General features: G+C 43.6%; 1 protein-coding gene and 1 long non-coding RNA gene across 3 annotated transcripts in view; one reads left to right on the plus strand and one right to left on the minus strand.

Annotated features, from left to right (window-relative positions):
• LOC115628888 overlaps nt 1-16424 on the plus strand; it is a 65644-nt gene extending 49220 nt beyond the window's left edge. For both annotated transcript variants that reach the window (XM_030525145.1, XM_030525146.1), the window contains exons 3-5: nt 9535-9828; nt 10958-11086; nt 11163-16424. In XM_030525145.1, coding sequence (XP_030381005.1) covers nt 9535-9828; nt 10958-11086; nt 11163-15785 — 5046 coding nt within the window. In that variant the 3' untranslated portion in view covers nt 15786-16424. The remainder of the gene's footprint in view (nt 1-9534; nt 9829-10957; nt 11087-11162) is intronic.
• Nucleotides 16425-20385: 3961 nt separating this feature from the next.
• On the minus strand, nt 20386-25436 carry LOC115628873. Its single transcript, XR_003995850.1, has 2 exons — nt 24356-25436; nt 20386-24287 (listed from the first exon to the last, which is right to left on the minus strand). It is a non-coding gene; the product is annotated as an uncharacterized LOC115628873 (long non-coding RNA).
• Between the last annotated feature and the right edge of the window lie 501 nt (nt 25437-25937).

Below are 25937 nucleotides of genomic sequence, written 5' to 3' on the forward strand. Positions count from 1 at the left end.
TATACAGACACGCAGGTCCTCCTATGTAGTATATAGTGGGACAGGTTCTGGGGCTGCCTGTTGGTGGCTTGACTTGGCTTGGCTTGGCTGGGCTCCCAAACTGGTTTGCCTGCCGATCAACCACACTTGGCTTTGAGCCCTTTTAGTCGTGTCAAATGTTGTACAGTTTGTTGTTGTTCTTGCTGTTCTTGTTACATTTGAAATGCTGGCCGGGTCTATTATGTATTTGTCATTTGAATTGACGGCTACAATCTCAGGGCACATGGCCAGAGTTACAGTCGGAGTCGAGTGAAGTGTCGCACAGGGTGCCTCCTGTTGGCCTTAAGAGTGGCGCAAGAGTCGCTCAGATCTGTGCGTGTGTGTGTGTGTTGTGTGTTTACCTGCGCCTGTTTTGTTGTCGTTGTCGTTGTCTGCTCTGTTGGCTCAGGTGAGCGGCAAACTGGTTGTTGATATAACTGAAGTTCTGCAGTCTCTCGTTGTTGTTGTTGTTATTGTACATGTGCGCATGTGTATGAGGAACCGGTCTCGCAGCGCGCCAGTCGAAAAGAGAGAGAGTGAGAGAGAGAGAGGAGGGAGAGCAAGAGCGAGAACGACACAGCAACTACGCTCGTACGTGACTTCGGCTCCGAAACGAGTTTCAGTTACAATCAAGTGTTGTGTGCGTGCGGGTGTAGAAGCGCATCGAAGCGATTTTCAATTTTCAAAATTCAAATACAATTTTCTTGTTAACCTTTTGTGCAAAAAAGTTGAAACCACAAACGAACGAACGACGAACTGAATGTGAATTGCGCGCCAAATAAAACAAGGAGGGAACGCGGCTCTACATTTTCGAATTCAAATTAAAACCATTTTAATACGATAATACGGATATAATTTTTTTAAAATATATGCATATTTTTTTTGCTGTGCCCAAAAGTTCTCACATTTGGATATGCTGCGACACTAGGATTAACAACAACTACAACAACAACAGACACATGGGATTTGCATATTTAATGCTGTTGCAGAATATCGGGCGATGCTAACGTACCCGTAAGTTGTAATCGAAGTCGCAAAGCCGTTGCCAAATACATATTTCCACTCAGACAGTGAAGCGGTTAGGCAGTGAATAATAGAGTTTTCGTATTGGTCGCCCAACTAGTCCTCGATATTGATTATGCATATATATTCAGTCACCTGTTTGCTTTGACTTTAAATTCTAAACACCAGCTATGCTGAACTTCATCTTGAATTCACCATTCGATTGGCCAGTGTTGGCCTTTTGTCGATTGCTTAAGGTTCAGTTTGCTGGTTTTCCATGTGCCGCTAACTCATCATATTGTATTTAATACTTACGAGCATAAGCGGGTTTTTCAATCAGCTCATCATTGTTTTGGGGCTTTATAAAGTGACATTTTATGTTAATGTGCGTGTTGTCGTCTTGTTTGTTTGATTCGAGCCTGCGGGCCCTGACTTGCTCAGTTCGTTTGCCTTGTTTATGGCTTTTCATTTAAATGCAGCATTCAATTATGATTTTAATATGCGGGGCTAGCTGAATGGCCATTCGGGTGGCTACCTGACTGGCTGGCTACTTCTTCTTCATTATTTCTTTTATTTTTTATTTTTATGATCATCACTTGTTTGATAGTCGTTATTAATTTTTTGTTCCTCTGCTGCTACGGCTGTTGGCTCTTCCTCTTGCTGATCGCATTAATTGCCAATTTGAAAGCGCGCACACAGGCCCTCTCTATAGGCTCTTTTTCCCTAGGGAAAGTGCAAAGCACGCGATATTAAAGCGAAGCAAAGCTCAGCTCAGCTCAGCTCAGCTCACAACTGGCACTTAAGTGCAATTTGTGCAGAGGGGCGCGCATGGACAATTATGCAAAAAACACAAACATCTACCTATGTATATAGAGATATCTACACATGTATACATGTGTATGCATTAACATAAGAGCGAGTGTGTGTGTGTGTGTGTGTGTGTGTTTGTAGAAGACATTTGCATTGAAAAGCAATAAAATGAAGTGGAGAACCACTTGGCATGCGGGCGTCGTGTGGCAAGCAAAAAACAACAAAACAAAAGACTTAAGCAAGGAACGTTCGTATGGCGGGGTCTGTTTTTTAAACCATTCTTGGGCATATGTCACAGGCATAAATGACAACAGCCACGAGAGACAGCATAACTGCCATTTATCTCTGTGCCCCCCAACCCAGGCCTACCTGTCCGGCACCCCTTAAAGCCCCTTATGCAAATGGCGCTATAATGCGCGTAAAATATTAATGGCCCCTCCCACTTGTTCCACACATGAATACAAAAACTGAAGAAAGAAAGTGTCGCATGACTTCGTCGACGCTGTAATACCCTCTACAAAGTTGGCTTATTTCCTATGCACAGGGTTTTAAAATGTTTGAATTACACTAATTCGTCTCTATATAGTCTCTCAAAATTGAAGGGACCTTAAAAAGCTCTTCCAACTGCAAGCGTTCTTATTATAGTAGTACGATCTAAATCAAATTTCAGATGGTTAGAGAACGTTTTTTTTTATAAAACGCCTCAACAAATATAAAAGTAATTGACTGTTTTAGCAATTCAGAAGCATGATTATAAATTGTCACAGTATCATAAAATTTAATAATTGTCCAATCTAAGGCAGATCTTAAATAAGGATAAAAGATTTAAAAAAATATGTAAAAGTAATTAACTTTATCAGCAATTCAGCTTACTTTCAAAACAGTTTTTAACATTTGTATACCTGTACTTTAAAGAAATAACCAGCGTCTCTATAGCTCCCTTATAGTCCCCACTGAACTACTACTAACTGATATTCTTTACCAGATTTCATGGCGAAGGCATGACGCCCTCTTTCTTTTGTTTTCAAAGTATACACGCATATTTATAGTATTAATGCCCAATTCTACAAATCGTTGGAGCATGTTGGGCATACGTACATATATAGCATAGGTAACAGAAATAATGTGTGTAAAGAACGACTGCAAGTGTCGCCTGCACTTTGGTAATCGAGGCACGTTCGTTTGGGGTCGTACTCGTCCAAGTCTCTGTAGAAGCTGTTGTGCATGTCCACAAGTATATGGCCTGTAATGGCGCGTTCTTTAGGAAAAGCGATAGCTTGCAGTAGAAATGGGCACATGCACCTGCTTTGATTTTCTAACGTGCACCTCACGCAGAGTTTTGCATGCCTCGGGCCCAATTCGGGGACCGACCATGGCTACGGTGCTGGTACTCTTTGGGTATGGCTCTTTGTGTCTGACTGAATGCTGACCCTCTGGGCTATCTGGGCAGCTGTATCTGCTGCCTTTTGTCTTGTCTCTGCCACTTGTTAGGAAGTGATGCAAACCGATGTTCTCACATTCAGCTTCTATTCTTCTCCGTGCCTGAACTGAGCTGCCTGCCTGCCTGCCTGCCTGTCAGTCTCTCAGTCTGTCTCTCAGTCAGTCTGTCTGGCTGTCTGTGAAAGGCTCTTGTCTTTTGATATGTCGCACAGATAGCAGCAAATTTTAGTTTTATTATTTTCAATCTTGGCTGTGAAAAAGGTCAGTTTTTCTGCTTTTCAGTTTCTTTATTTTTTTGTTCTTTGTCACGTTGTTGCGTTTCTTGTCACATGATTTTTCCAACTTGCCTATACTCATAGCTGCTGTACTAGTATTTATTTGTTGTTGTTGTTGTTAATAATTGGCTGCTGCGCAATTTTGCGGAAGTTGCCAGCAGCAGCAGCAGCAACTTGTACATACAACAAAAGTACATTAGCAATGCTTCAAAATAATTTAAATAAAATAGGAAAAAAAAGAAGAATAATAATAACGAACAAAAAGCACCCACACAAGTGTGCGCGTTTAAAAACGCTAGAGAAACGCGACGGCATTCTTTAATAAATCGTATGCAAACAGACAGACAGACAGACAGACAGACAGACAGACCGCGTTCCTACTTGCTGCTGATTTGTTTGATAATTGCAAAAATAATAAAAGTATGCAAAAATAATAATAAAAAATACACATAATAATGGCTAGCAGTGGCGCGGCAGCTGCCGATTCGAGCTCTTGAAACGACTTGACTTGGCTCTAGACTTAACTTGGCTAACTGCTGCTGCTGGTGCTGCTGGCTGCTCGCAGCTCTACCATTTGCTATTTAGCTTGATTTATATGCATGTATTTCAACTTGAAATAGTGTCAGTTTCAAGGACTACAAGTGCCAGTTTCTTGTCTCGTTTATGTTTTTTTCTTAGCTTTTGTCTCTCCGGCTCTCCCCTCTGACTCCTGTCTCCTCTCTTCTGGGTAAAAGCTTTTGTGATTTGCAAGCCAAATATATCGATGATTTGTCACTGCTTTCCAGAGGTCTGTATGTATAAGCCAACAACTTTCACCATTGCCACAAAAATCGAGCACAACTTGGCCAACTTGAAACCTTCAAGCCTCGCAAACCTTCAAGCTTGCCACAATAGGCCGGTAAAGTGCTGGTCATGTTTCGGCCCTTTTTTCGTTCGCACCACATTGGCCAATTGATAACTAATTACATGGCTTACACGATTTGCACATGCACTTGACCAATATCAACAGTTTTGGCCAACTTGTGCCAAATTTAACGCCACTTTGCTCATGAGATAGCAGTTCGAAGCACAAAGAAAAGCCATCGTTGTGAAAAAATTAAAAAGCATGACGTCTAATTAGCATGCAAATGATTTCTAATTGCTTGCCACCGGCACCAACAACAATAACAGCTATTACCAACGCTTATGTAACAACCACAACTTGCATTTTTCCATAAACCACCACACACACACACACACACACACACACACACAAACACACTCGTACTTACAACAATAGCAACAACAATAGCACTGCACCTTTTCGCCCGAAAAACAATAAACGGGCATTTAAAATGAAAAAACAAACAGTCGCACTTAAAACTGTCCACTTCCGTTTAGGGCTTTTCCGCCTGCTCAGCATTTTGTTGTCTGCGCAGTTTTATGCCTCATCAAAAAAATATGACAGCCACAGCCGCAGCAACAGCAACAAAAACCAGAAGATAAAACGCAACTGCAGTCGAACTTGTTGTTGTGTTGATTACAAGTATTTTGTCTACCTGTCCATCTGTCTGTCTGTCTGTCTGTCCATCTGTCTGTCTGACTAGCTTCCACAACGTACAATGTGGCTTCTAGAGCTACGGTGAATATGGGCTAAACGCGATAAGTGTCGGCAGGGCAATTAGTTTTAAAATGCAGTTAGTCAATCAGTATATAGAGTATGCGATATATGCATGAATGGAACAATCAAGAAAATGCAAATTTTCAAACAAAAATCCTTTGCAGCTTTCTGAACTAATGACCAACAAGTAAAGTAACATCCTTCTACGTCTAGGCGGGAACAATTTAATAAGACCTGCACTTCCTATGTAAACACTTTTCTTACAATATTCTCTCCCAAAAATGCAAAGTAAAAAATTGTCGAAAATTGTTTAAGCCTAAATGAATAATGAATGGAATATATATGTATGTATATGAGGCTCCTTTATTCTGATTTCTTAGTCAATTTCTCGTGCTCAGTTCCCCTTAGTTCGCAAAGTATTTGATTTGAGGGCTAGCGACCTTTTCAATGCAGGTAGAAAGGTTTGGTGAACTGCTATCGTCCACAATTATGGATCGGCTTGGCGCTCTCTAGACTCCTTAGCACCTTAGAGTGGCTTACTTAGATAGTGGAGCAATCCAAGATCCTAATGCCTCTGCCCTTGTGCCTTTGTCCAAGCTGCCCAATAATTAGCGAACGAATTCCTTTTGCTGCAGTCCTAAAATAGAGATATAATTGGTTAAGAGCCTTAGCCTCATTCTGTTCGATAGATATGTATATATTTCTTCGTTGTAATTAAGCACTAATGATAGCTTTGCAAACTTTTGATTCATTTACACACCATCAGGCATTCGCTTAAAGACTGATTCGCATTCGTTTGCAACTGAATGTTGAATGTTGTTCGCTTTCTTTGTTGGCGTTCTATTATCCACACGTTGTATTATTTTGCACATAATACTCGGAGTCAGTTGACACAAGTGTTAATTATACTGGTACTTCTATAGGTATAACAACAATATTATCACCGTTTTATTTTTAGGGCTTGCCTTTGTCGTCGTCATAATTGTTGCTCTTGCTTTGTGAATTGTGTATTTAGCACAAAAAATGGCACGTACCGAGCATACACATAGCGACGCACAAAAAATTATATACACATATATGTAGGTAGTACATACATGCATATATAATTTTTTTTTAAATAAATAAGAGTATTAATTGTAAATAACAGCAAAAGGCAAAGAGACAAAGAGACAAGAAAAAAGCAAAAGTGCAAAAATGCCGCGTGGTCATGTCTCATAAGCCATATGGCGTCATTTTATAGAACTTGGTGCGTTTTGGAGCCATGGCACCAAATACAATAGTAATAACAACAGCAACAGCAACAACAACAACAACGAACAGTCAGGCATTATCCATTTGTCAGTTTTTAGCACTTCTCAGATTCTAAGAGCGCTCATTTTTCAGACAGAGCCAGTGTCAGCAAAAAACAAAAATTGCAACCAGTTGTTCGCATTAGTTGCGCGCTGCCCTTCTACTTGTAGTTTTGGGGCTGTTGTTTCCAGAGCCGGTTCTAGGCTCAACTACTGTGGGGCTCATGTTCTGTGGGGCTCATATTTTCAGTTCTGGCGCGGTAAACATTACAGAAGAAAGTGAACAATAATATGATGACCCCGAGCATAGCGAACAAACAATCAATTATCAATAATCACAAGATAATTTATAATGTTTATATTCAAGTTTCCTTACTCTTTGCTGGTTTCTTAGTTGTAAAGCTCTAGAACTTTTATGCTTTCAAGCAGTTGGATTGGTGGTAGGCTCAGTTTTTGTGAAGCAGGCAAATCGATAAGCAGTTTTGTTTTCAAATGGTCGCTATTGACTTAAATACTTTAAATAATGTCTGCTAAAAAATGTAAATATCTTATGGGTTTCATTGTGTGGGCTCCATTATATTCTTATTATTCAGATAAGTTATATAGATTTTAGCGCCCTTGCAAATACAGAAACGGCGCCACTCCTCCCCCAGACACGCCACTGGTTGCTGTCGTACTCGTTCTTTTGGTTTTTCACACGTCGGCAGCTTTTGCCTGCAATCTGATGTCTGACACACAAACAATAAAATATGATAGGAGGGGGAAAGATTTGAAATAAAAATGCTGCATTGACATTCTAAGCTCTAAGCCTTGTGCCTTTTGACACATTAATGTGCAAAAATGAAATGAGAAACAACAACGACAACGACAACAACAACTTTTGGCTGGATGTTTCGCTGGACCGGTTTGTGGCACAAGAAACTTTCAACGCCAACGTCTCTGACTTGTTGGTTTGTTGGCTGGTTGGCTGGTTGGCTGGTTGGGACATGCAACGAATGAGGTCAACGTCGTCAACTGGCCCAAAAGCGAAAGTCTATGCCAAAGCCACATATTGTTCTGGTTTCTCGGATGCTTTTCAGTTTTTTTTCGCTCACTTTCGTTGACTTGCCTAGCCTTTTAAGGTGCGGTCCATGCGCATAATGATAGCGACAACAACGCCTTTGAGAACAACAATAGGCAGGCAGCTGCAAGTGCAATTAGGCGGCAACAATAATATCATAATCATTACAGATCCTGCCTAGCAGCTGTTGGCCCAAAAGTGTACACATAATACAGATACAAGTATAGCATATATTATACATAGTATGTACATCTAGCTACATATGTATATATAACGTATGTGTTTTTGCATAATGATGGTGATTAAGTGGAGTGGCATGTGTTCATTGTTCGCGCTGGACACGCGTCCTAAAAGCCCTAAAAGTCCCTGGAAGCCCCTGGCAGTCCCTGGAAGTCCGAGTGCAGCAAAAGTTCAAATGCAGAACGCTCTTAACTGGAGTTTGAACTTCAACTTCAGTTCAACTGCTTGTGGTTTAATTTTTCAATTTAATGCCAGTGCAACTTCCTTTGTCACACAGACACACAAACACTCTATGTGGGCTGAGGCTACACTTTTTGTTGTTGGTTGTTGCTGTTCACTTCCGTTTGGCGACGTCAACGTCTTCTGTTATTCTTTTTTCTCAATACTTGTAGTTTTTTTGCACTTGCTCGCTTTTTGCCTTGTCAGCTGCCAACTTCTGTGCTGGTCAGTTATATGGGTGTGGGTACTCGTGAGTGTGTGTTGCACAACTCTTGGCTCCGTCAACTTCCTTCTGTTGCCACCACTTATCGCTCATCAATCTACAACTTAATTTAATGTGAATTAATTGTGTCTAGGCGTCGTCGTCGTCGTCGCCTTCGTCGTGTGCGGTTCATTTGAGTTCAAGTTGGGCGCCAGCAACGCCTATACTAGAGATGGTCAAGTGTTTGCGTCGCGACCACGCACCAATATCGAGAATCGAAACTGAAACAAACCTATAGTACACCCACAAGCAAGAGCTGCTTTAGAAAATTTGCATTGTTTGTGCCACAGCAATGGGAAGGCATTGGCTGCTTCTGAGTCGGAAATTAGCTTGGCACTGGCACTGGCAATTGCAAGGCCTGCCAGGCAACAACTAAACATATATTCTTTACCACACCTTCACAGCTAGCTAAACAGGGAGCACAGCAACAACAACAAACATTGCGATAACATTCAAAATGATAAAGTTTCGATACAAACGCAAGGAGCCCACCAATGTGGTGGGAGGCAGTGGCAGTGGCAATGGCAATGGCATTGGCAATGGCGCCATTACATCAGCCACAACAGGCTCTTCGAATGTAGCGGCACAGAGCTGCGCTGCACAGGCATCGGCAGCGGCGGCGGCGGTGGCTGCAGCAACAAATGCCGCTGCTGCTGCCACACTGACGCATCCACAACACGTGAAGCTAATAAGCAACAATGGCACCTTGCCCCGGAGTAGTCCGCGCAAGCTGCTGATGGATGTGGCCAACGATGTGGGCCACAAATCGGCGACATTGACGCGCCAGACGAAGCAAAAGGTTAGCGCCCTGGCCAAGGTGGCGTCCAGTGTGGAGCTGGCGGTGCTGGGCTACAACAACAACAGCAGCAACAAGAGTTGCAACAACAACAGCAGCAACAATGGTATCACCAACAACGAAAGAGATCGCTGCATTAATGCGGTTATTGTAAGTTTTTGCTCAAACCACCATTTGCAATGCCAACAAAAGTCTATTTAAGTTCCATTTTTATTGATTTTTAATTTATAACAAAATAAAGCTACTAGGCGGTGACTAAGGGGTCATCAAAGAGCTGACCAATTAGGTTATCCCCCTTAGCTATCGCTTCGGACAAAACAATGACAAACTGTTGCATTCTCATGTGCTTCTATCAAACGTACTTGGACAAAGATTCGGACTAGCCAGCTATTCGACTTTTTCAAAGCATTCAGAAAGATGCAAAGCAAAAAGTGAATATCAACAAACAATAGTTAATAAATTATACTATATTAAATGCTTGTAAGGCAATGTTAACCCTCGATCCATTTGCTCGCTCTTGCAGGAACTGTTTCAGCAACTGCAGACCAGCTCGGAGCCCGCCTTGTGTCCGGAGCCGTTGCGTCGCGCCTTGGCCAGCGGCCCGTTGGCCGGCCGTCGGTTCCCCCTGGGCTGTCTGGGTGATGCTGCCGAGTGCTTCGAACTGCTCTTGCATCGCGTCCACTCGCACATCTCGGCCGATGATGGGGATGCGTGCGAGTCAGCGGCTTGCATTGCCCATCGACGCTTTGCCATGCGCGTCATCGAGCAGAGCGTCTGCAAGTGTGGAGCCAATTCGGAGCAGTTGCCCTTCACGCAGGTGAGTTGACCTAAGCGATAATGGCAAGAAATTATTATGAATAAGTTATCATTAGCGGCGCTATGCAAAATAGTGTCTTTAGCTACAATCTGAAGTTCAAGTTCAATTCGAATGCTGGGAAGAGCTCTCATGGCTAGAAAACAACCAGTGGGTTAATTTCCTCGAATCCCGTAATTTACGCGAGTTATACCCCAACCTGGGGACTCGTAGTGCTGCCCCCTTTCGCCACTAGCCGCTGCTTAGCACACCTGCCAAGTTCAGCTATGCAAATTGGCCAGGCGAAGAACAGTTAAGCCGTCAAGTGGCAGCCACAAACGAGTTTGTGGCCAGATCTACGCGCACAGATTATGAACCAACAATCACATGTGCGCGTATCTACACACGAGTATGGGTGCCTGTGCCTGTGTCTCTGTCTGTGTCGGTGTCTGTGTCTGTGCTTGTCTAGAATGCTGGCGCTTTTCAAGAAAAGCCACTCGACCAGTTCGGCACCTGCTGCAATGCGGCAACACCCACAAGCACAAACATCAGCACCACCTCCAACATTAGCATCGGAACAGTGGTCCGCAATAGCTAGACAGTCCGTAAAAGGCAGCAGAAACTGCTGCCGAAACAAGAGCACCCTTAAAAGGTGGAATCGTATGATGTCAGCCAACTGGCGAGCCAGCCAGAAGAAGGTGTTAGCATTATCGTTGACTTTTTACAGCCTAATTGGAGCGTTTTACTATTCTCGTATCTATATTTTACGATGCGAAATCCGTTCTACTCACTGTGTTAGTCAGCACGTGTCGACATAACGGTGTGGGCTTTGCACTTCCGCTGCCCACACACAAGTCTTTTTTCGAAATTAGCGAGCTGGCCACCCGCGTAAGGGGTCACCAAACATATTTAATCGACATGGACCATCGACAATTTAAACCCTAATCATATATAGTATTTTACTTATCAGACAATGTTCATTTTAGCAGGAACAGTAGAAATATATTGGGTCTATAGCAATAGCCCTTAAGATAGGGATCCCTTTGCTTAACGGACAACCTTTTGAGTAACTTAGCTCTTAAACAGTTAACACGTTTTAATCTGCACAGTTAAGCTCAACTTGACTTATTTCTCTTTAATCGACTTGTTGCAGATGGTACACTATGTTTCCGCCTCTGCCCTGACCTCGCAGAAGAGCTTGGCACTGCAGAATCACCAGCAGCTGAGCTTTGGCCAACTGTTGCGTGCTGCTGGCAACATGGGCGACATTCGCGACTGTCCGGTAAGTAGCAAGCACATGGCTCCTTTATCTCTATATCATTCTAATAAATGCTGTATATTTTGTCAACCTTTTATAGAATTCATGTGGAGCCAAAATTGGTATTTGTCGCGCCCTGCTGAATCGTCCGGACGTCGTGTCCATTGGCATTGTTTGGGATTCGGAGCGACCGGCTGCGGATCAGGTGCATGCCGTACTCAAGGCTATTGGCACTAATCTGCGTCTCGGCGATGTCTTTCATCAAGTCAGCGAGCAGCGTTGGGCGCAACAGGTGCAGCACGAGTTAGTGGGCATCGTGTCCTACTATGGCAAGCATTACACCACCTTCTTCTTTCACACCAAACTAAAGGTGTGGGTGTACTTCGATGATGCCAATGTCAAGGAGGTGGGTCCCAACTGGGAGGGTGTGGTGGACAAATGCAGCCGAGGCCGCTATCAGCCACTACTCCTCTTATATGCTGTACCGCAGCCGCCGTCCAGTGCCCCGCTAAATCCGAGTGGAGGGGTCATGCCCGCACATTACATGCAAGAGTTGGCTGCTGCCCAAAGTACCAGCGCTGCAGTGCGCCGGGCCGTTACGCCAAGCCCAGAAAAACCGAGTCTGGGTAATACCAGGCGTGCCATTACACCGACTCCCTTGCGCACGCCCAACGACTATCAGAACCTGAGCGTCATACAAAAGAACATTTTTCCGGCCCCAAGTCAGGCGCCGATGGGCAGCGATGAGACGGACGCCTACATCAGTCGCAAGACCGTGGAGCATGTGCTTAATGCCCAATATCAGAATCTAAGTGTCATTCAGGACAAAATATTTCCAGCACCGAATGCGGTGGCTCCTGGAGCCAGCATCGTTGTTGATGATAAGGACGGTGGTTTCCTTAATCGCAAGCCAATCGAAGCGGTGCTGAATGCGCAGCTAGCGCGGAAGCATCATTTGCAGCTGCAGCGTAGCCACAGTGCGGAGTCCTCTTCAGGTCACAATAGCGGCGCCTCAAATGGCAGCTCGCCGCCTAGTGATGGGCTCACCATACCCGATCATCTGAATCAGCCACGTCGTCGTGACTCGGGTAACTGGTCTGGAGATCGAAACAGTGCCAGCTCGGCAAGCTCCACCACTCTGGACAATCCCTATCTGTACATGGTGGCCAAGCGTGGTGTGCCCGCCGTACCGCAGAGTCCCACACGTCATGGTCTGCCCTATGATCCCGGCTATGATTCGTTCTCTTTGAGCTCAACGGATTCATATCCGCCCAAGCATGCACTCAACCCGCAACTTGCTAAGATCCCAGAAGCTGGAGCACCAGGGTTGTCCCTGTCGGGAGACTGCGAAAAACTCTGCCATGAGGCTGATCAGTTGCTGGAGAAGTCACGCCTGGTCGAGGAGTCACACGATCTGGAGACAGCGCTGGTTTTGTGCAATGCAGCCGCTGGTCGCGCTCGTGCTGCCATGGATGCTCCTTACAGCAATCCGCATACCATGACCTTTGCGCGCATGAAGCACAACACATGTGTGATGCGAGCGCGCAGTCTGCATCGTCGCATTCTAGTGGAGAAGGGTGCCGACATGGACGCCATGCCGGAGCTGAAGCACATGCGCGAGGGCAGCACCAGCAGTGTGAAGCACGTGCGCCAGAACAGCAAGGATAAGACACTAGACAAGCAGATAGCGCCCTCGCCCCTGCAGTCGTCTGCGCAGCCACTGAACACCACTGCTAACCTACTGCATGCTGCGGTCGCAGCCAGCAAAAATATCGAGATCTATGCAACGTTGCCGAAACGCAAGAGTCCGCTCAAGGCTCTGGCGGCTGCAGCCATTGGCAATGCTGACGACAATGCCATTGAGTACGAAATGCAGCCGACTCCGACGGTCGCGAGCAAGCCAGAACGTGAGAGTCGCTCGCTCTTTGGCCGGAGCAGCAGCAGCAAAGCGGACAAGGAGAAGGAGAAGCGTAGTCGCAGCGAAGATCGCAACAAGCTGACCCGCGAGTTCTCGCTCACTGAGACGCTGCTCGTCAATGCGAAGGACACGCTGAAAAAGCATAAGGAAGACAAGGATGAGAAAAAGGAGAAGGATAAGAACGGCAAGAAGCAGCACAAAATTCGTCGCAAGCTACTCATGGGTGGTCTCATTCGCCGCAAGAATCGCTCCATGCCGGATCTGACAGAGGCCGGCGATGACGCTACATCGACGGCGCATGCGCGGGACAAGAATGCTCCGGCTCCTCTGACCAGCTCCGTCGACGATAGCGCAGTGGGTCTGCACGGTGGCAAGCACGCCATGAGTGGCTACATTTCTGAGGGCCACTTCGATTACTGTGCCGCCAACAATGCCAATCCCAATCTCGAGCGCAGCAAACTGATGCGCAAGAGTTTCCATGGCAGCGGTCGCCAGCTGACGGTGGTGGCCAAGGTGGCACCGCCGCCACCCATGCGCATTAGCTCGACTCTGACGCCGCAGCAGCAGCAGCAACAGGAGGCGGCCGCTGCCGCAGCCCTCCTGCAACACTTCCATCATGAGGCCAATCTGAGCAACATCTCGGCCATGAGCTCCAATACATCGATTAGCGAGGATTCCTGCCAGACCATCATCACCACCTGCGCCCAGGTGCACTCGGAGCAAAGTCCGCTGAAGGATATGAGTCTGTTGGCACCCTATGCGCTAACCCCCACTGGTGGGGGTCTCGATGAAGTCGATATGCGTCCCAACACAAGTCAAACTGCGCACGATCTTCCGCCTCCGCCATTGGAGCTGCCACCCTACCCCAGCCCACCACAATCTGTGTGCCACTCGCGGCAGGCGAGCGAAGATTTCCCGCCGCCGCCGCCACCCGAAATTGATCTCGAACCCCTAAACCAGCAGCTGAACCAGCTGCAGGCGCTGGAGGCCAGCAAGCCCCAACGTCATCTGGAGTCGCTGGAGGGCACCACCAGCATTCTAGCGCAGCTGCAGCAGCGTCAGCATCTGCTCAAGCTGCGGAAGGAGCAAGCGGCGGCAGCCGCCGCAGCAGCCTCATCTGCCTCCAACACCGATGCCACCACCACCAACGGGTGGCTCAAGGAGCTTCAGGCAAAGCAATCCGATCTCAGAGCCATGCAACGCACTCAGTCGCCGAGCAACGTGCGCGACCTGGCTCATCGCTTCGAGCAGACCAAGCTGCTAGACTCACCAATGCGCTCCTACGCCTCCCAGGAGCTGCTCAGCTGTAGTTCCTCCCCATCCGGCTCCATTTCTGGCGCCGGTAGTAAGCCGCCACAGATACGCACCCACATGAATGGCCTGCCCAATGGCGCCATCAAGCTAGAAGCCGATGAGGTGGACTGTGCACCACCCCAGCCGCCACCAGCAACACAGCAGCAGCAGCAGCAGCAGCATCGCTTGCCACCGCATCAGGTTCTTCCCAAGCCCAAGTACGAGATGTCGCAATCGCAGATTGCCGAAGAAATTCGAGAGGTGGAGCTTCTCAATAACATGGTTCAACAGACCCTCTCCAATGTGCCGCCCAAGCGTGTGAAGAAGAAGAGCGTATCCTTCTGCGATCAAGTAATACTGGTGGCTACCGCGGGCAACGAGGAGGACGACGACTTCATACCCAATCCGATTCTGGAGCGTGTGCTTCGTACAGCCCAGCATCCAAACGAAAAAGTGACGGCGCAGCTCATACAACAACAGCAGCAGAACATGATACGCTTGCAGACAGAGCCCCAGCCGCGCCAGCAACAATTGCAGCAGCAGCAGCAGCAGCAGCAGCAGCAACAACAGCCCCAGCCATCGCCCATGCTGGGTAGACCGGCGCCGGATATACAGCGTTATGTGCAGCTACAGCGACCACAAATGGAGGCACTGCGCCAGCAACAACAGCAGCAGCAGCAGCAACAGTTGCCAGCAGCACATCTGCAGGCGGGTCAAGTCTATACTCCCATGCAGGATATTTATCGCCTGCAGTTGCAGCAGCAACAACAACAGCGCACCAGCATGAGCGGCATAAACGGCTTGGCCAATCAGCAGCACTTGCTGCTGGCAGCACAACAACAGCAGCAGCAGCAACATGATTCGCAATATACGAGCATGCCACGCCCACTGCAGCATGCACCCTTGCACCAGCTGCCGCCCCAAAGCTACTCCGTACAGCTGCAGAAACATCAGCAACAACAGCAGCAGCAGCAGCAGCAGCAACAACAGCTTAGCCTGGCCTACTACAACAACGGCAACATTGCAGCTGCACAACAGGAACAGCCACTGCCCTCACCCTACCAACGCGTTCCCCTGCCACATGCCTATGCAGCCGCAAATGCTGCTCCACCCGCATCTCCCTACTACCCACAACAACAGCAGCAACAACAGCAGCAACAACAGCAGCAGCAACAGCAGCAGCAACTGAAGCCGCCGCATCAGAAGAAGGTTAGCTTTGAGCCGGGAACCAAGGGAGAGGCAGACTGTCTGCCCCCACCACCGAAGCCGCTACAAGCTGGACTGCAGAATGGCCTGCCAATGCCACATGGAGAGGGCGGCGTAAGTCCGGGAGCTGGCAATGCCAGCAGCGCCATCACCGCCATACCCACCCGCGTCTACAACAATGCCATTGTGAAGGCCTCGGCCAAGGCGGTTGAGTGCAACCTGTGTCGGAAGCGCCACGTGATTGCGCCCGCCGTCTACTGCACCAATTGCGAATACTATCTGCAGATGCTCAACCAGCGGAGATGATGAGAAACGAACGATCTTAATGCATTAACAACAACAACAACTACTAGCTAACTAATATTAATTTGCCTTTAGTCGTAAGTGGAAACCGTTAATCTCAAGCAATGCTGCCACGCCGCCTAAATCGCCCACAGGATGTTGTACATAGACACACACACATACACATACACCTGCACACACTAAACTATAACTACATACATAAATACTTAACGCACACACACACACACATCATACAAATGCAAATGCAAATACAAATACAAATACATACGACTTAGATACGAGCATAAGAGTCCCGCCTTCGGGACTTCGAGTGAAGCCGAAGTGAAGCAGAAGGAAGCCCGAGGCCAGGCCATGCCGCAGGACACAGTCTTTTTATGGTTGTACATAAGAAGGTAACTGTGCACAGGCATGCGAATGCACAAATGTACATACAAGTATGTATGTACTATGTACGAGTAACGCACTCACACCACCAACCAGCCTACATATATAACTGCATATACACCACATATATACTTACTTATATATAACAACGTCAACGTCAGCGCCAACGTCAGCGCCAACGCCAATCGTTCGCATCGAACATCCTCCCATGCATCACGCATCAGGCATCAGCATGATGATGAACCCACAAAGCTTCCAATATGCAAAACTTTAAACAAATTTTTGAAATTCTTTACATTTAGAATATGTTTTTTTTTTACATATATATATAGTATATAGTATATATAGATATATTTTTTATATATTGTTTTTCTTATAAGATATGTATACAATTTTTTTTCTGCATTTAATTCAAAGCAAGTTTGAAACTCAGCCGTCGAGCTTCCGCTGCCGGCGTTGTCGAACGACGTCCGGCCAAGTTCGTTTTTATATTTAATTTTTTTTTACTTGACATACAATTAATTATATAGTATAGGCTTTTTTTTTACTATGTTATATTGATTAATAGATATATGTATCTAATATGGTCTTGATTTTCAGCAATTTTTTGTATGCATTTCTAATTATTTACTCATATGGACAACTACTTATAATGTTTTAAATGTTTATATATATTTTATAATGTGTTTTTAAGGTCTTTCATTGCAGACAACAACAATGCACAATGATACGAGAAAAGATGTGTTAAGCATCCACAAAATGGTAAATTTATTTCAATAAAGATATAAAACAATAAAAACAAATCGACTATATTTCTTTAAAATGACGGTTGACAGCTTAGCCAGCCCATAAACCACAAGACCCTACAAAAGACAGGGATTAAATTTCACAGCCTAGCGTATACACGAACCACCAAACTGGTATACGATACATGGTAGCACAGTCTCAGACCTATTTAATCTATATTAAAGGAAATATTCTTGGAGAATGGTACACGAAATAAATTGTCTACGCTAAATTGTCTCTCTACCCTTTGCATCATGCATGGCAGCTAGTTCACAAACCTCTTTTTTCTACACAAAGGAAATATTGTTGGCGGATGGTACCTGAAAAAAATGTCCCCACACATTTCTGTACCCTTACTGGCTTCGCCATTTTAAGACCCAAACGCACAGCCTATCATATTCACAAACCACGATGCTGGTATAGGATACAACCGTCCCGAGCTTTGTTAATCTATACGAAAGGTATTCTTCTCTACAAGTTCACAAACCTCGTTTTTTTCACAACCGCAATTACTGTTGGACACTGGAGACATGAAATACAATTTCCTACACAGTTCTGTACCCTCATTGTCTCAGCCAATTTTAAGATCCAATTTATCATACCAGCTTCTCGAAGTGAGCGAGAGCACGTTCCTGGTGAGAAGCTTGGCTAAGCAAATATTTCCGAAGCATACTTTTGTGCAGTAGAAAAAATTGCAAATAAGTACAGAAATATATTGAAAGTAACGAGCTCTTTCAAATAGAAATGATCTTGTGGTGAAGTAACGAATCCCTTTTACCGAAGTATATCGATCTATAGGTGACGAGATCGATTCGATTCAATGGAATTGGAATGTGAAACTTAAATTATCGGTGATCTGCATCTGCTTATATAAATAAAAATACATATATGATACATCACAAATCAACAATTTATCGAGCGATAATTCAAATCGATTATATTTCTAATGTAAATAGAAAAATAAGATATTGCGAAGAATTCGCATGCATTTCAGTCGCCTCAAAATGTATTAGCTTGGGCTTAAAACGTTCCATTAACTATCCAATTCAAAAGCAGTTAAAATCATGATCTCGCTTATCGAACGGGGATGTCTCAATCACTTATTTTAGTTAATCCTTATACAAGTGAATATTTTCATTTGTCAAGCGTTTTATTTGTCTCTTTCATATCGTAAGTGATTAGGTTTTTCTCTACCCATTCTGGGTGTGGGCTTTTCACTTGAACACTTCTTCATTACAAGAGCGCATCTATTGGGGATGCGTGTGAGCTGGTGATTTCTTTTGTATTTGTGATCGGCTTGCATTTGGCTTAGCGTGCACATCCCCGATATTTAATATGAATAGCAATTTATTTACTTTACTGCTGTTATTTGTTGGTTAAAATAGCTGATTTATAGCCAATTCCCTTTTACTTTTTTCGACTTTCAAGTCGGAATACAACACGAATTGAAACACGAATATAAAATAAAAATTAAATATTAATTTCACATTACTTATTACAATTAGAACTTTAAATAACATTACTACGACTAAAATGTTCCTTAAGTTAAGAACTTACCTTCTTTCTCGGCAAATATATTGATTTCTAATCATTCCAACATTGGATTTATCTATAATGGACTTAAACAATAGACTTAAATTTACTAGTTAGTAAAAAATATGCACTGTCGAGTCAACTTTCTCTGTGCGAAATAGGAATGCGTATTTTAACAAATAAACTGTTCATTGAAGAAGATGCTCATATTAGGGAACAAATCAACAGAGACGTTTTAAATTAAAAATGTTTATAAATCATAACAGGCTGTCATGGTATTTTACTTAATGTTAATAACTTATGAAGTAATCGCAATCCAGACTCTTAATAAACTTGTATGATTTACTTAAAAATAACTTAATAAATAAATTTATAATTAAATATACATAAATTTTAAATTAAAAATGTTTATAAATCAGGCTGTCGTGATTTACTTAAAAATAACATAATAAATAAATGTATAATTATAAATAGATATAATATATAATGTATATTTATAAATATAAATAAATTTTAACTTAATGCAATAACTTATGAAGTAGTCGCAATCCTGACCTTTAATGAATTTGTTTGATTTACTTAAAAGTAACATTATTATATTCAGTTTTAAAAACAAATAAATATAGACGCTTAATATTCTAAAATATAGATAACAAACACATTTTATTAAATACATCGCAAAAATTAAAATACAAATGTACATACCTTCTCTGGTGGACCGCACAAAGAAATGTGACCGCCTAACAAAACACAAAAAATATGCAAAGAAGCATCGAAACAAAAAACATCGGAAAACATAGATGCATCGTGCTAAACACATCGTCGATGCTCGATGTTTTTTTACATCCCTAGTGCAAAATCGCTGTGTGGAGTTTTCCAACACTTGCCTACATTTTTTAATCAACAGCATCGGCTGCTTCAGCGCTTAGTATTGTATTTTCAAAATACTTTTTATGCTTTTGTTACTGGACTCTTCTAGCGTTTCAATATTTGCTTCAAGTCAAGTTGTTAGTCGATCGCTTACACAATTATATATATATGCATATATATGTATGTATATATGTTAGTACATATTTAATTTAGATCACGACATCCGCTACCAATCCGACTGCAATTTTTGCGCATCAATTTCGTTTTAAATACTTTCGTTTCCCGCTGGCATGCCAGATATTCGAAATTATCAAACCGTTGCGAATGTAATTTGTCGGGAATAGACTTAATACTTATACGCGAATAACACTACTTAAAAATAAAAGAAACACACATATTAATTAGGTACTTCTCCATCCAAATTTGACATTCCCTATCATTTTATTGATTATAAATTACACCAACAATATTAGCCAATTAATGTCCCCTTATTTGGGGAATTTGAATTTCTTTGCCACTCCAGTTCTTGTGACCTCAATTCACTTAACTATGCGTTTAAGGAAGCATAAAATATAAACTATACTTATAGTATATCAGTTATATCGTACTTGTTACAACTTTTGTTCTCACTTGTTAAAAATGCTTCAACTTGCTAATTGTGCTTTGCATTCAGCGAACCACAAGCTATTGTGATTCGGTTGTTTTGATCATTCCGGTAATAGGGTTTGAGGAAATGTTTAATTCGTAAACAAATTGTGCGATTTTCAGACTCGATTTTCTTTTCTTTATAAATGCAAATAACACAAAACTGGAAGTACAGTCATCGCTGTAGATATTTCTTTTGCGGCCATTTTGCATCATGCTGCCCGAAATTGTATCGCCAATGCACGATATGCGATGAGTATGTGGATCCATTTGCCATATACATATGTATGTATGTAAGTTCTGCAAACGACGCTTCCGAACACCGGGCTGTTCAGAATAATTTAGGAATTTTCATTTAGAAATCCACCCAGAAATAATGCAAGCGTTTTAGTTCAGTGATATAAGATGTCATTTTATTTAGGCACTTCCTATTTTTACAGTTAAGCTAGTACAGTCCGATCGGTCTGGTATTTAGACACTTCCTATTATTACAGCTTGGCTACAGTCCGACTGGTCTGGCACTGCCTGCAGATTTCCATGGAAACGCGGGAAATCGAGCTCATTCATCGGCCATATGCGACACACCGAGCGTGTCCCGCACATGTCCGCTTTACACACACAAACGCATATAAATATATATTTTGTTTCCATGGAAATCGGCTCGTTCGTATAACGACGACGAAATAGTATCTTCTTCTTTTTTTTAAGGCACTAATGGCGAAAATGCGTATAACGCTTCCACACATTTTTGCAATCTGTTCAATAATTCTTTATTTCATTTATATTTTTCGCTTCTTTTTTCTCGCAACTGCGTAAAACATTCAGCCGTATTCTTTTTTTTTTTCACTATGTGTGTGTAATTGTTGTTATTTTTTTAAAATATTTTTCTGCAAAACGCATCCAAAGCACTTAAAGGAGCGCTTCAAAGGCATTTTTCGCATCGTTTTACGCAGTTCGAGAACAGATATTTCTTTTTTACTTTTTTCGTTTCGGAAAACGCTTCAATCCTATGACGCATTTCCTGAAACATACACATTAGAGACGAGCACAGGTGATTGACGGTGATTGTGATTGGAGGTGGAGATGCAGAAATGCACGAAGGAGGGGTCGGAATGAAGACTGTGCTTTAATGAAGGTGTCGTTGTTGTTGTTGTTGAGGATTGCTTTTTAAATGGAAATGCTTTTTTCCGAGTTGTTCTTGAGTTTGCCAATTAGTTGTATTAATTGTAAGTATGTATGAGTGTGTGCGTGTGTGCGTGTGTGTGTGTGTATGAAGGAATTAGATGGCAATTGTTAGAAGGAGAGATGCAGATAAATGCACAGAAGGTTGCGCTCAAACAGTAAGGTTAGTGTATCTGTGTGTTTGTGTGCTTGTGTGTGGTGTTTTAAACAAAATGTGTCAGAAATTAGAATGGAAATTATGACGAAATGAAGGCGTTAAACCCACACACAATAGCGGCGGTGGCAGCAACAAATCAGAGAAATTAAACACACACTCAACGCAAACGTAATCGAACTCAAAAATAATGGCAGCGTTATGTACATAACTGAAGGAGAATCTGAAGGAGAAATAATTAAATAATCGGCCAGCTGTGGAATTGAGAGATTTGTTAATCGTTAGTAGTGTTAGGATGTCTGCGGCAGCTCCAGTTCATCGGGGATGCATCATCCGGGGTGTGGGTTGATCGTCCCATTCGGTTTGGGGGGTCTTTAAAGACGTGTTCTCCTTGATATCTGTTGGGCAGTCAGATTTGTTGGAGCTAGTGACGAAATGGCAGCAGCAGCTACAGAGCTTGTCGAGTCAACTCTCTGTGGAGGCTTGCATGTCAGATCGTCAGGATCTGGCAGTTGCATACATTCTTGTATATAGATGTTGCGATCGAGAGGCAAGCGAGTGAATGGAAACTAATTTGGATCGGAACAATACGAGTTTGTGGCTTTGAGGCACAAGCCGCAAGTGCTGTGATTGAAAATTATGAGGGAACATTCAACAAAAACTAGCCTGAATGCTAAAAAGTGTGAGTACACATGTACGCTATTAAAGGTGTATGTGAGTGTGAGTGTGTGTGCGGGGGCCAAGGAGCGTGTGTGAGCCAATTAGGTTTATGTTGCGCCTTTGAAATCGCCTTTGAAATCAAACTAAAAAACTATAAACTCAGGCTCCCATCGGCTCCAAAGCTTCGGCACTGTCTGACTACAAATCTGATTCCCTCTTTCATTCTTTCTGACTCATTTCTCTTATCTGAAAGGACACAGCATAAAAATAGGTTAATATATAGGCCGATTATGTGGGGGGAGGGGGCAGGTGGCAGGTGCTAGGATACTGCTATAGTAGACGCGATCGCGCCAGAGAATCGTGGTGGCCTATCTTTTATGGTTTTGTTTTTTATTTCTTTTGTCTTATACTTTTTGTACTTTTCCATGTGCATATTTTTTTCATTATAAACATTTTCTTGGGCAAACCCTAACCCCGGGACGCACGTTTCCAGTATTGGGATTGGGGTTTGCCATCTTTTTCCCTTTTTTCTTTTCTTTTTTTCATTTTTGTTTTGCTGCTCACAAAACACAATGCGTTTGTCGCACGCGTTTTTTCAGCAAACGCGCACACAAACATAATTCTTTGTTATTTTTTTCAATTTTTTTCTTTTCTTTTTTTTTTTGAGCACAATTTGCGGACTAGACATGCACAGGAAGTACAACGATGAGCCGATTTATTGAGTTATAGATATGGTTGGTTGGTTATCAACACACCTCTCCGACACGTCAGATCGTTCTCTGGCGCGACTGCGCACCGTTTTGGAGACGAGGAAACTCACCTGCCAGCAGCTGAGATAAAGGCTTTATAGTTTTATCTATAAAACTGGGCTGTAAGCGATTGGTTTGTTAGTTCAAAAGCAAGATGGAAACTAAAGGTTACAAAAAAAATCAAAGTAAACTAAAAACCGCTGTTGCGTTTTGCTGGCGACTTCAAGGCGTTTCTTGCGCGCTTAAGTCGCGCCGAACTCTAAAAATTGCTTTTATGTGCTTTGTTTTTTTATATCTTTTTCGACTGCTAGGCTAATTTTTGCTACTGAATGTTACCGACGGTCGATTTATGAGGATGGATTTGGCGGCATGTGCCCCATGCAGAGGCCAGTTATATAAATTTATGACCTATTTGATACAGAAATGAGACACAACCTCACTTGCCTTTCGCTCTCACACATCCTGTACGCGGTTGCTTTCTCCAGCGACCCATGCAGCGGCCATCTATCCACAGATTCGCTTTTCAATGTGATCCCAGCAGGCTGCATTTCATCGCTAAGTTGCGAGGGCAATTGCATTGATAGATGCCGTATCGATTATTGTGCAGGTGCGATGGCACTTAATGGGCAGAGTGAAGCTCCAATGCTCGCGATTTGACTCTCTTCCCTTGTGACGCACGCCTGTTGGTCCCCCCTGTACTTGCTACACTGCCATGTGTGCTGCATGCCCCTCGAGAGCCGAGATACAAGGTGTACAGTATACACACGAGCATATACAGAATGTATAATACAAATGAGTACCCGCATACAATGTGTCTCTTTCTCCATCTGACCATCACTATCGCGCAAGAGTGTGCTCTCACACACACACACACCCTGCATTTCAAGCTGTTGCCATCCCGCTCTACCACTTTCGACACAAACATTTGCCTGGCGCGCGTTAGAGTGCAACAGAGGCTGTTGCTTTTCCACTCGCATTCATGTAATCCCACACGACATTCGGTGCATAGTGAAGTATGTTGTGACTCTTCATTTCTGTGCTCGTCATGTGCGTGTTGTGGCATCAAATGTATGCATAAAAATACCAATTGTAAAAATGATTGCTCGCCGGGCAAATTTTTCTATTGAAAGTGTACATTTTTCCCCATTTCCGGCTAATGATAAATGGCAGTTTGAAATGCAAGCCCAGTTGTCTGGAGACACGACAACACTCTGTGGCAAGTAGCGCGCCAAAACTCTAGGCAACCCAGTAGGGTGTCCAAAAACTGGGCGTCACAATGGCGACCAACAAAACCCACGCGCAAGCTAAAGAGCCCATCGAGTACATTCCGGAAATTTCTACTAAAATGTCACAACGTGGTGAAATGTTTTTTAAACGTGAATTTGTTTTTCAATTTACGGCCGATTAACACAATTGCCCTTGCGGATAGCGCGAAATATTTGATTTTCAATATCTCAGCATTATTGATCTGCAGCATTTTTTAGGCTGCTTTATTTCTATATTTTGTTTGAGCACGATCTTTGGTCACAATATTTAATATCACTAGAAAAAAATTTGAAAAAAAAATTACACACTTTCTGTACACTTTTGGAAAACGCCTGTGTTCTTACCCGCCATGTGGCGATCCATTATTGCTGCTGCCGCGTCTAGTTTTTCAAAATATTTCGGAACTTATTTCTTGACCATGTCACTGGTTTGATCTTCTCGAGTTGACTGACGCCCTGAAGAGTTGCGTTGGTCGGCAAGTAACCTCGGGTGGTAAGCTCTTGGTGGTAATGCAGCTGCCTCTACGCTGGCCTGACTGCCTGCCTAGCGCTGGCTTAGGGTGTTTTCTGGAAAATGCATTACTTCCAGGTAGGCGCTTTTTTTCGACCCCTCTTGCAAGGGTCTTTTTGTGCGGCTCAGCTACCTGGGTGAGTTGTTTGGACTCCTTAAGTCCCCTTGCCTTTATAGCAGCTGCTTGCCAGTTATTTCACACGTTTTTCTTGATTTTCTGGATTTGTCCTTGGAATTGTATTTTCCATTGCACTTCATGCCTGCCAGTCCCAGGCGAAATCGTGAGTGCGTGTGCGTTACAGCTTCTCAATGCGAGACCGAAGCCAAACTTCACTACTCGTTGCTTTTATGTGCCACATAATTTTGCTGTTGGCAACGCTGCCACGACGCCGACAAACGAGTTCGGCCCATCGTTTCGATTGCGTGTGACGTTGACTCTGTCTGTCGTATCTCTTTTATGGATTATATATTATGCAGTCGTTCGGCCAATTTGCAATTTTCTCGCTTTTTACTGCACCCGATGCATGATTTTGCTTTATAATTAGACCAACGGCTCTTTTATTGTTCACTCTGCGGCGTGGGTGTGACATTTTCAGTCTTTTCTCTATATCCATTTGTTCATAATTGAAAACTCGTTTGTCGGAATCAAGAACACCCAGTCGCTTTGCTATCACATTGAAAAGTGTATGCACGAAACATGCTCGGCCATCTTCCAACCATTTTGGTTGATGCTTCGGCTATTTTTCAGACAGGGGCGCAGTCTGGGGGGACCATTAGATACTGTAGATTTGGGTTAAAGTAATCGGTTGTTGTGCCCCTGCAGAGTGGCGAGTATATTATCAGAATCGACGCCTCTGACCTATCTGGTACACTCTGTCAGGTGAAACAACTTGTCGACCTAATCATGAACCCGAGCGTCAACAATTTTCGGTATAAAGCAATATGGTTTGGAATTCATTACGCCTATTACTTTATTCGGCACACGACCAATTTGAAGCACGCATGCGATCGGGCACACTAAACACAGTTTACGGGGCGCTGCCAACTGCAGTTAGTTTTTTTTGCGAAGTCATCAAATAACATTTGACTAATAAGCATATTTCCCGCTTAAACAGCTACAGCCCTAAAATAAACAATTGCAAACAGTACATTTTAATGATACTACAAGCTATTCAGTGCCAATGGCATTAATTCATATATTTCGGCAAGCTCGTTTACTAAGCGCCAATCAAGGAGCAAACCCTTAAAACACACTCAGGCATATTTGTACATAAGCACAAATTAGGAATCAAGTCATCATTATTATATAGAATAGCTCAAAGAAGCGCCAATGTGTTTTTATGTCTATCTGGCAACACTGCACAGAGCAATTTGCAGCCCTGGGCGCACTTACTACTAAAAATTGCCGACAAACTT

This window comes from Scaptodrosophila lebanonensis, unplaced genomic scaffold (assembly GCF_003285725.1).
Source record: "Scaptodrosophila lebanonensis strain 11010-0011.00,11010-0021.00 unplaced genomic scaffold, SlebRS2 tig00000129-arrow-arrow-pilon, whole genome shotgun sequence".
In the NCBI taxonomy this organism is placed as follows: Eukaryota; Metazoa; Arthropoda; class Insecta; order Diptera; family Drosophilidae; genus Scaptodrosophila; species Scaptodrosophila lebanonensis.